The sequence below is a fragment of the Leptosomus discolor genome, chromosome 5, assembly GCF_034619465.1.
Source record: "Leptosomus discolor isolate bLepDis1 chromosome 5, bLepDis1.hap2, whole genome shotgun sequence".
Lineage (NCBI taxonomy): Eukaryota > Metazoa > Chordata > Aves > Leptosomiformes > Leptosomidae > Leptosomus > Leptosomus discolor.
This window is the reverse complement of record NC_141395.1, coordinates 31,321,615-31,333,728: the sequence shown is the minus strand read 5'-3', so window position 1 is coordinate 31,333,728 and position 12,114 is coordinate 31,321,615. Positions and strand designations below refer to the sequence as shown.

The 12,114-nt window shown below is 43.0% G+C and overlaps 1 protein-coding gene across 1 annotated transcript in view; it reads right to left on the bottom strand.

The window, feature by feature from the left end:
- SATB2 (SATB homeobox 2) overlaps positions 1–12,114 on the bottom strand; it is a 131,220-nt gene that overhangs the window by 41,942 nt on the left and 77,164 nt on the right. Inside the window, exon 7 of the mRNA XM_086465433.1 lies at positions 11,073–11,545. Within this exon, the coding sequence (XP_086321559.1) occupies positions 11,073–11,545 (473 nt within the window). The remainder of the gene's footprint in view (positions 1–11,072; positions 11,546–12,114) is intronic.

Sequence of the window (12,114 nt, the reverse complement as noted above, 5' to 3'; positions counted from 1 at the left end):
CAGGCCAGCAATTACTTTTCAGTGCAGTCATTGACTCCCTATGTAAATCAGAGGCTCACAGGTGCAAGCGGCTTGGTCATGGCACTAAGAGGTATCTCACTGCCAGAGATACCAACTCTTGTGTTTGGAGGCTCTGATTCATCACCAGAGCCAGCTTATCATGGGGTAGATGCTGTGGTTTTGAACCCCAGCCTGCGCCTCTCGCTTCTGCGAGGGTCTCATCTCTGCTACAGGGACGTAGCAATATTTTGCATCACTGCTCAATCACCAGGCCATACAGCTGCCAGGAGCCTCACCTCCTAATGCAGGCATCTGCTCCAGGGAGAGGGACTAGCTCCTTTTCCCAGCACCACGACAGAGGCAGCCCCTCGCAGGGCCCGAGCCCTGCTTCCCCATGCCCTGCTTCAGGCCCGTAGGTAGAAAACCTGGTGGCAAAGAGTGTTTTTCTGCAGCTCCTCCAAGTGCTTCGGCAGCTTAGAAACCATGTAAACAGCAGGACAGATAATGAGAAAACTGACTCAGAGGGAAAAATCTCATGTCCTCCTGCAACTGAAGATAAACAATGCTGGTAAACAACAGTGGCTAGATAGCTGAGTGATAGCGTAGGACAATAAAATAAAGTATCTTGAGAGCAATAACATTTAAAGTAATATAATTCTGAGCTACTGAAATATACACAAACTAACCAGTGAGCAACATTATAAAAAATACAGTGATATTAAATAATCTGTTCAGCCTTTTTGTCACCTGCAACAAATTAGGCTTTCAATATGCAAAACATCTTCCTTCCAGAAAAACAAATGATCATGATTTCATTTAATTGTAATTTAATGAGGCATAATGTATTTTTTAAAGTGATATACACCAGGTGTGTGGTGAGGAAACTGGCCCAGCCAGACAAACCCTACTGTTTCTATTTTTGAGAAAACCCTAAAGCCAGCCAGGGACTGTTTTCATTTCTACAAATTATGTTTCTGCTGGAGGGGGTGAGGGAGGGAAACCCACAGCATTCGTACATTTGTTATAAAATTCCATTGGCTAAATTACCTCATTCCGATTTACTTACATCTCACATATTAAAAAAAAAAAAAAAAAAATAAAATTGGCAGTTTGCAGAGTAACCAACTCTGCAAACCTAGAAGAAGATCTTCAGGGACTAGAAAGTCTCAAACTGATTTTAAATAGCCAAAAAGATCTTCTATACCAAACACAGCTCTCAGGATACATTTTAGGACATGTAGGTTGATAATATCTTTGCTTTTCCACTCTTGTGCGTCATTTTTAAACCAGTTGCCAAAGAGGCAACCAATGAAAAGTTTAATGTTCACACAGGCTATGCTCATGAACAAGGTGTGTGATCACCCTGGGACAAGGACTCTGCACAGGCACAGTTTGGTTTACCCTTGGAGCTCGCACCGTTTTTAAATTCACCCACTGGATCCATAGTTGACTTTAAAAAATAATACCAGCAGTGGAGAAAAGAGCACGTCCAATCCAAATAAAAAAAGTTGTTGGAGCTATTTAAGGTACAAGTAATTTTGACAGTATTTTTTTCAAACTAGCTGAAATGTGGTCCTTCAAATCAGCAAAGTCACTGTAATGGGTTTACACTCATTCTATGCAACCCTGTTTGTGAACTCATTTCTTACATTTTCATGAACTACAGCATTTCCAGGACAAACAAACCAAACCTCATGGGCAAGAAATCTTTTTTTAAGCAACTTCTTAAAGATGATACAGTACAATGTAGTGCAAATGTTATTCAGACTGGCCCCTACATCCAAAGGACCAACTGACCAGCCTTCGAGGCCAATGCAAAGGCTTGACCAAAGCCCACAGAAGGCAAGCAAAGCCTTCCTGCCTTCTTTCCAAAGGACTTTGGCTCAGGCCTGGAAAGGGTATAAATGGGACCTCAGTGAGACAGCAGACTGCACTACCAGTGACCGAACACAGGACAGTTTTGCAACCAGAGCTTTTCAAAAGCAATGTGGATGGGCGTGAGGAGGTCATGCTGGAGTGCAGACTAGACACTGATGTCCTGGGGACCGAGGAGGATGAGGGCCACCAGGCAGCAGGAGACTTGCAAGCACTAGCCAGGACCTCAGGCATGTCAGGTTCAATGACTTGGGAGCTGTGCTCCCCCTTGTACAGACCTCAGCAATGTGTCTACAAGAGCAGGTACTAAGGTTAAAAAGGTTCAGAACAGGCTTTGGACAATCAAAACCCTGACCAAGGCAAAAACTTAAATAAACCCAACTAATGTGCTAAACCTCAGTTTTTGTGCTCTGTATGAGGAGATTATATACATAAAGGCCTAAAAAGGCATAAACACTTTTTTCATACTTTCAGTTTATTTGTGCCTCTCCATACTTCAGCTATTGCCAAAAGCAACAGAGAAAACACTGAAATACTAGAAAAATATTGCTCCTGTTGTACTTAAAGCTCCAAGTACTTTAAGCCCAGTACTCATCACTGACAGTCTCAATAGAAAAGCTATTCTGCTTCCCATCAAGTATAGATGAGATTCTCATCAGGGTCAGAAAATGTAGGGATTTATTTAAATTCAGTATCTGAATCTTAAAGACCAGTGATGTAAACCTGTCGCCTCTCAGCATCCAAATTCAGTATGCAAGGCCTATTTCCAGCACACTCAGGCAACCCCTGGTTAGCTACTCATTCCTACTGAACTACACTGAAATTGTACCTTCAGCATACAACAACAAACTTAATTTTGCCAGACTAAAATGACCTTTTATAATTACAATTGTCCATTATTTGTAATTGAAAGCTAGAGGAGGCAGTTCAGCCCAGAGCTCCGCAGCAGATGTACTAACTTCTCATAACCCTTGAAGGAAATAAAGCATCTCCACCTGCTGTGCTTTTCTCACATCAAGGCAGGCTTTTACCATGACATCTCTTTGCCTCTCTTCCAGGTCCCACCTTCAATATCGTCTTCTGGGCTGAATAAGATGCATTCAACAATTCTAAAAATACTTCTCTTTGCCTCTGAGTATACAGCACTCAACAAGAACCTCTATATGAAGTACTTGTAGGCTCCTTAGGACTCAAGCTAATTTTCAAACGCTCACTGCTTTGTTTCCATTCCCTTGCATCTTTTCCTAATTCCAGCTAGGATATGAAGCAGAAGTGCTGGAAGTCTCTTAGAAATGTTTATCCTGGCAACGTGTCCAGTCCCATTTTGCTCAGCAAAATTGCTTTAGATAATAAGTGGAAATTTTCGAGCCGTTAGCCAAACCAAGCACCTTCATAACCATCCTGTCACAGTTTCCATTGGGCAAAACTGTGTTTGCACCCTGTTATCTGACAAACTCTTCTGTCTCAATGGGCAAAATGTGCAGTGCCATGCTCGTGTCAGATCAGATGAACTTCAGAACTCAACGGACTTCGACTGGTTTTCCATCGGTGTGAATGGAAGACCAGCTGTCTCCCAGTATAGCCGAATGCATCAGATCAGGCCCTCATTTAAAAGAAATCTCCTGATCTCCAGATTCACTGCCTACAGCCAGAGTATGAGCCTCGTTCTTAAACTCATTTAACTAATGCTAAAATACATACATCTCAGGAGAGAGCTGCTTAGGCACAAAGCATTTAGAGGCTGATTTGAATAAAACTTATACAGGGTGCAACAATGACAATTTGATTTTTATTATTAAAAATGAAGTGTTTAAATCCTCAAAGAAAATGCCTTTATTGCATTAGTTTAATAAAGCCTCTTTTTTATTATGGTATCTCTTTTTATGAGGGAAGACAGGATGTGCGTGTGGAACTGAATGTGGATGCTGGGGAAAAGGAGGCAGAGAAAGACCGACCACCTGCAGCCACAAAGTGCCACCATTTATATGACATGCATGTCAAACCTTTGTACTGAAATATGCTGGAAAATGAGCAAGATGCACAGCTCGTACGTACACTCTGTATACCCATGGATTTGCTTCCACAGCTCAGGACTCCTGTGCATCAGCTGAGCAGGCAGAAGCCGCCTCCTACAAGCATGCATTCTGAAAGCCTGACTCACACGCTGCTTAAGATCTTTTCATTCAGCCTACTGAATACAATTAAGTTAATTGAAACTGAAATTTTGGGCAGTGCAAAACCCACTGTTGGAACAAATATCCAATGTACCAAAAATCTGCAATTTATTAAATTAAGCACTTCCCTTACAGACTGCCTTCTTTCCTGTGAGTACAGCAGAATACTGCTTGTGCCACTTTACACACAAGAATAAAACAAGCAGGCAGCATGAAAGGGTTTCATGCAACAAGAGGGAGTTTTCTAAGGGGAAAAAAACAACAAAAAATCCCTCCCTCCCCCCCCCCCAAACCAGAACCCTTGCTAATTTAAAGTCTGTGCACAATGGGGCAGACATCATAGCAATGAATGCAGCATGACCGTCTCACTAGATACCAGGCAGAGAATTAAAGCTGCTTGTCTTCCTCTCACTTAAATTAGAGTGAAGATTAATTGCAAAAGGAATTCTGTCCAGGATTTGGCTCACAAGCAAGTGGAGGTGGAAGAGTTAATCATTTCAACAAACCGTACTTCTAATCTTAAAGCCTCTTAGAGGACCCTTTTCTGCTCCCACTTCAGTTTGGGGGAATTTTGCCAAAGAAAGCAGAATTAGACATAAATGAGGAGTCACACTCACCTACCTCCCTCCTTGCTTGCCTCCAAAGCCTTTCTTTGGAGCTTTCTTACCAACCATGCTCCTGCCCTCAGAGCCCCCAGCCCCTCTATAACTGACCAGTGACACCTTTGCATGCCACAGAAGCATTATTTCCCCCTTCCTCATTGCAGGAGCCTGGACTTGCCCACAGTCACACCAGGAGCTGGGGCACCATCCAGCATCGATCCTGTGTTTCCCTATGCTTCAACCACTCCTGTGGCGAATGTGTAACCGAATACTTAGAAAAAGGTGGATCAGTTTAGTTTATTTCATCACAAATTTCACTACATCTGAGGCTGGTAGAGTTTCCCCCCTGTGCTGCTACTTCCTTTAATCCAAAGAGGCATGGTTAGGCACCAGCGAACCGGGCAGGAGCCAAGCTGAGTAAGCGCTGCCTTTCTATCTGCAGCCTGGAAAGCCAATGCTCTCACCCAGAGCTACTCAGGGTGGGAGGGAGGGAGCAGTGCTCTTTGGGAAGAGAGTACAAGCAGCTTGAACATGCCTGGTGTTTCTACCCAGCTCTCCTTGTATCTGGCACCACAACTGTTTCATTCAAAAAGCCTGAGGTTCATGGATATTTCCAGTTTCTGAGGCTGTTCAGTAAAACAAGCACTGGCCACTCGCCCAAACATTTTACTAGCTTTGGCTATTATGTCAAAACATTGGCAATAAAAATTGCTTAAAAAAAAAAAAAAAAAAAATATAAATATATATATATATATAAACAGAAACACTTATTGAGTCTATAGGCTTTGCAGTCCACTGGGCACTCCCAAGGAGGAGACAAGCAGTTTACTGATCCAGTAATTTAGACTGTCTGGACTCTTACAAACAGCCTGACCAACTGTCCTGACTGCAACTCCATGAGCCTGCAGCAAAAAGGGATGCTGAGCAAGCGGGAAGAATAAGGAGAATAAGTTAGTTTTCCTTATGCAAAGCAGGACTCAAATGATCTATTTTCCAGCTAGCATTTTGAAGAACATAGGTCACTTCAGCACCTCCAGATTTTGCAAAATAACTTTCCAGAGAAGAACAAGGTAAATCTGAAAGAGCATTTTCATGCATTTCCTTTGAAATAGTCTTGTTTCTTTTGTAACCATCACCATTTCTCAATACATTTCTTAATACCTTACAAACTGTGATAAGCAAGCTTTGGTTATTACAACTTTTTGGTCACAACCCGAATGCTGTATTGGGAGACATTATAGTGCAAGAGGGACATGGCACAAGGACTCTGCCCTAAGGATGGCCGAAATTACTGTCTGCATTCTCCCCGAGAAAGAAGTCCATAGCCTTGGTAACAGCTTTGGCCAGCAGTTCCCTTGTCCTGCCACCCATTTCACAGTAGCTCAGCTGGCCAACCTGAAGGGTGCTCATGCTTTCAGAGGCTACTAGTCACCTGGAAGTTATCCTGATTTGAAGATGACGCATGCATCAGCCAGGCAGGCATTTTTGAGGAACTCCAGCCTGCACCGACAGCCCCTTTTACTGCACTGTTTGAGATCAATGAGGGACCACTGCTCCCCCTGCGCACTAAAACCTTCTCACCCTCTGCAGCCTGTATCTTGCAGGCACTTCCTTCACTCTAGCCTTTTCAAAGCTTTGACTGCTTTTACAAATCTGCACAGGGAAATTTTAAGTGCAAGGTGCATCTGCTCTACCTCTGACAGTTGTGTTTTCCTGTGGGTTTTCAGTACTAATCAGACTTTTCCTTGTTTTTTTCTCAAGATCGAATGGTTTTATACAATCAAAAAGTGCCAGTCTTACAGAAAGCAAATCTTTCACTAATAACTCTTTTAATAGCAACTTTGGCTTGGAGCTTGGCTGCAGGTCAACATGCTTTATGAAGATACCCTTCATTTTAAAATAAAGATATCAGATATGACCATGTATCTCTCCAGTGTTTGATGGGCCTCATACAGCAATGTGCCTTCCATTCAAACCCACTCACACTCTTGTACGCATTTTCTGAGACCCAGGCAAGAATGCCTAGCTTTCCATTAGCGAGCTATTAGTTCATAGCAGCAGTCTGAACAAAAGGAACTAACAATTTCAGTAAACAACATATTCCAATCAAGGAGCCTATAGATTTCCAACTCATGGGTCACAGGCAAGCAAAAGAACTTGGGCACAACCTATGCAATTACACAAGCAAGAAACTGAACCTCCTGCCCCAGCAATACTGCTAACTGCCTTAGTCATGGCAAGCTTTCTCCACTCCCTTGATCCAGTCTTCTGTGTTGAGTCAGAGGGCCTTCTGGTTGCCTTGGAGGGAGGGAAATGGCGGCCACCTAAGCGTAGGGCCAGGAATATAAACATCCCTTGTGTGCTGTCCTCTCTGCCTGCATCATACTCATTTCAACAGAGCTCCTTGAACCAGACAGAACAGCCCTGGCTCCACTCCCTGGGTCACCTTCTTGACAATAGCTACTCACTGCAGTCCACAAGAGAGGAACATACCTGGAGTTAAAAACTGCAGTGCTGCCAGCTTCTGCAAGAGAAAGGAAGCCTACATAGAGCCTAAGAGGGTGTCTTCCCAATATACACTATTCTTACCATTGCTGAGCAGGCTGCAGACAACACCAGCTTAAAGAAACACGGTAGCGTGCCCTACCATTTTAAATGTTTTGAAGGTCATGTAGTAATTTCTGACTTGTTGGAAACAGTGCCATTAAAAACACCTTAAATAACTACATTGTCTGTGGGTCTGAGAACTCTCTTCTACCTGTTCTGTTTGCTGAATAAATAGGCATTTAGAATCCATAGTAGGGTGAATTAAAATCATGACATTGACTCTCTAAAGATAAAATGAAAAAAGGGAGCAGAGGTTAGCCCAAGGCATTTACTAACTATCAGTCATACATACTTTGAGGGTTCTTCATACCTGGTTTCAAATAAATCTGAAAACACTCACTCTGAAACTTTCTCTTTAAAGGAAACCCTCTTCATGGCTAACACAGCCTGGGCCAGCCTCTAGCCACTCTGTGCAGCTCTCCCGTGTGCACAGCAGGTATGAAGCTGCCTGATGTTCAGTCCCCATCTCAGAGTGGGACCTCAGTGGGTATGTTGTGCCCCAGGAAATGCACAGGATTTGTCACAGAGCCTGAAGCGCTTTGTTTTCACGTGTGTAGACAACATGGCCACAGGCATAAGGAAATACTGTTGTCTTAAGCTATGTACTTCCAACTTTAAAAGGAAGACTTGGATGTTTCCACAAACCATACAATTGCACCTCTCCTTCTTCTGACCCTCCTCACGTCCCCCTTCCCACATACATACATGTGTCAGCCATTTGTTCCAATGGATTTAGCCTAGTTTGGATCAAAGCTTCCTCTACTTCATTTAACAGATTTGCTCAGATGGAAGGTCTCAGGGGAGAAATAATGTTAGTAAGATGGGCTTTTTCAGCATTGAGTATGTAGGTCATTGGACTTTAAAATAAATTAGAGAATAGTTTATCTATTAAACAAGCCTCAGTACATATTTCATGAAGCTATACTTAATTATAGGCTAATGTGCACCACAGAGCTACCACGAAGAAAGATTAAGCAGTGGCCCATAATGCAGTGATTAATACAATTATTAGCTGGCTGGCATACAGCATCTATTATTTGGTACCACCATGAGAAACAAGAGACCTCCAGTTTCCAAGGCTGGCACTTCCTGTGAAATGCAACAAACCCAAACATTTCCAGAGAGCAACAAATACCCCTCTGCACCTTTCGAGGACAGGATCCTCAGAGGCAGCAGGGTGAATGCAAGGAGGTGAAAGTAGACTTGAACTTCCACTTCAAGTGCCTTTTATAGAGTTTGCTTCTCTACCATGGGTGTGTGGGAACATCCCACATCTTCTACCGTGCAGCACAAGGCTGACTGGGTACCACTTCTTAATACCTCGAACAGTCTCTGATATGAGGGGAGCTTGATTTGAGTTGGAATTAAAAGCTGAAGACAGGGTAGCATAAATATGTGCCTACACTCTTGCTAGAGTGATGGCTTCTAGGGACATGATCCAGTGTATGTAAGATCCACCGGTCTTCTATGTTAAAGCCCTATAGACTAATGAAACACAGCTGTGAGATGAGCAAATCTTTTATGGATGTTTAAGACTTGCCTGTTCTGGAACCAGTGTCATGGATTGTGTAGTACATTATATTACTTATGATGGAAGGCTAAGAAGTAGGTAACTTCTTTCCTTTTACATAAAATTACGTGTCTGATGACTTGTAATGAAGTAATCAAAATCAGGAAAGATTTTTTTTAAAGAAAAGATAGAGAAGTTAGTGCACCCTAAGATAAATGTCAGCAGGAGGACTGACAAAACCAGTGAACCGTACTAGCACCCTGAATTACAGATATGGTTTTATACACTGAACTCAAACGTAAACTGGTCAGAGGACAGAGCATCACATCCCATTTCCAGGTGCAGCCCTGCCCAGGAAAGGTACTTGGCACCTTCTCAAAGGACATTCATTACCTTGGCATGTCTACTTAGTGCCGCTCAGGTCTGTGCTCCTGATGAGTGAGCACAGAATGGTTACACACCCGGTGTCCTAAGTCAAATAGGGCATTTTAAAATGTTGTCAGGTATGACTGGCCCACAGTCACACTGCCAGGAGCCACTGAAGTTAGGAAGAAACCACATTTCACTCAAAGACCTGTTTAGCGTCCTAAAACCACCAGATCTATGCCAGAACACTGCAGGAGTTGTAAAAAGACGAAAAAAAAAAACCACCATCATCCCTCCAAAACTCCAAACCATTCTGTAGCAAATTTAGTCCAGATTTCAGATTATCTACCAAGAGTGTGGCACAACCTCTACCATAGCAGCTATTAAACACCATAGGCAGATGCAGTGCTGTGCTACTGCTCGGCAGAGGCCAGAGTGGTCTCTCTCACACGCTTGCCTTTCCCTGCTGCCCTGGGACGTCAATATACAATGTTTGGTCAGTGATATGCAAGGCTTGGGGTTTCCTAGACACACAGAATCAAAACCTTGCCTCCTTTTAAATACTACAGCAGAACTGTCACACAAGTTGTATGACAGCTTTCTTGTTGGGGAATAAGCTTTTGGTTTAATGGCAGACTTGGGCACCAACAACCCAGCTCTCGCAATCTGGCTAAAGCAGAGCTTCATGCTCAGTGACAGTGGCAAAACCCTCACCAGCAATGTTACTGCTGACCTCTCACTGAAGTTCAGAATATGTCATTCTGTCAATACCATCTACCTTGATTATACCAGGCTTTATATACAACTGGTTATGATCCCAGAGGGATGAAAAGCTTTTCCAAATTAAAAGCAGCATTTAAAGAGGAAATACTCATACATTCCTATGTAGTTTCCATTTGATATCCTCAAGGCTAACCCCAGAACTCAAAGTCACGTTGATTGGAAGTGAATGTTTTTTCTGAGTGCAGCCATCTTATGAATTTAATGGAAGAAGGGAAGTAATAAAAATGTGCTCCATACTTTAATTAGTTCCCTCATAACATGGCATTTCCAAAATGGCAGTGCCAAAGAAAATCATTAATCCAGAAGAACAGACAAAGGCACTGTATGGGGCAAGGGACAGACCTCCAGGAGACACACACACTCCCTTTTTTTTTCTTGGTGGTAAAAATTACCTCAAAGACCAACTCCAATTGCACAAAATAAATGTGTACCAATATTAAATATTAAGCCACTTTCCATTTCTTTAGCTGTGCTACAAGGTATCACAATTGAGAGATCATACTTTCTATGACTGTCTTTCCGAATACACATTCACCCCTGGGTACTCCAGGTTCTAGGCTTAAGCTGCCACTATCATGTGATCATTTCAAGATCTGCATTTCACTGGGTGAGTGAGAAAACCTGTGTCAGACGTACAAAAGCAAACGAGATCTGCTGCAAACGGCAGATCTTTCCCAGCAGTCAGTCTTTAGGCCTACACACACCTGTCTGACACATTCCTTGTGGCAGTAGCCTCTGGCACTAGTTGTGGCATCAGTTGTACCACAGGAAGGAATTGAGGAAACAACAGAAGCCCAAAGACACCTCTGACTCTCAGAGTCTCTTGTTACCTCTTCCTGGCCATCAGGCAGGGGCAGATGTGGAAGTTTATAACCACAGAGAGGAACTCAGGGAAGAACTCACACAAGCAGAATTACTGCTAGAGAACAAAGCTCAGGTAACGGCACAGGGGGGACCAAATGCAAGAGAACAGCTGTTCCAGGAAGAAACAGCCTTGTTCAATCCCGACGAAGAGCCTGGGGGAAAAAAATGGAGGGTGGTTTCACCTGTTTCTATGGCGCACCTCCTACCTTATTCTGCAACAACCATACAGCCCCACAAGAGCCACAACTTTGCCCCCTCAGCAGTTCTTGGTTATAGAATAGAAATTGATACCTGTGTGCGGTTGAATGCTACTCTTGCAAAGACAGCTTGAGACACACTGGCTCTCTTCAGCTCATCTCTGACTTGCTGGTAAATATCTGGAGAGACTTCCACCGACGAATTTGATGGCTCTGGTTTGACAGCTCTAGGGATGGGTGGATGATTCAAGAACTGCTGGTTGATAGCCTGCGGGTGCTGGTGAGCCAATAGCCGGCTGACAGCAATCTGTTGGTTTATCAGATGGGCCATTGCTATTTGCTGCCTCACCAGTTGAGGACTGAGCTGAGGAGACAGGAGCCCAGGGTTTATCATTGTCTGCATCGTTGGCACTTGGTTTCGGATTGGAGTACTGTGGTGAATTTGGCCATGAGGAGACTGTTCGTTAGTTTTTCCCAAGGTCGCCAGCTGGTTGATATTTGGTAAATGCATGGGACGCTGACCAAGAACACAGTAGTCTGAAAGGTTTTCTCTTTCCACTCTTTCCACTGTTAAAAGAGAAAAATTATTTTGCTGTCATTTCAGTTTTGCACTTACATGAGGACTATCAGGGTAAGGGTTACTGCAGGTGACCATACACAACAGCACCTGCTTTAGTTTGCAAATATAAACTTGCATAAAAGCTTGACAGAAACTTAATCAAATGCAGCACAAAGTAAAAGCAACACAATAATTAACATTCTTTCAGACTTCTCAGGCATCACCCATTGCTTAGGAAGCCTCCTTATCAAACCAGTAGCAGGTATTCTCTCCAGCTTCATTTCTTCAAGAAACAAGCTTGGACATTTCCACTTACACTGTCACTAACTTTTGAATCTGTCACAGCAAATTTAGTAACTTTTAAAAGGGGTCAGTGTTTCAGAAACACTGTCTCTAGGTGAAGGAAAGAAACCCAAATTAGTATCCACTCACACAAATCCAATGGAAACGAGATCATTCCCTTTGCAGCTCATGGAACAGCTTTTCATTACAAACTCAGCAACTATTATCTTTTCCACCATAAACTCTACCTTGCATTGTGTGTAGATAAAGTTATCTGATAACATCAATTCACACA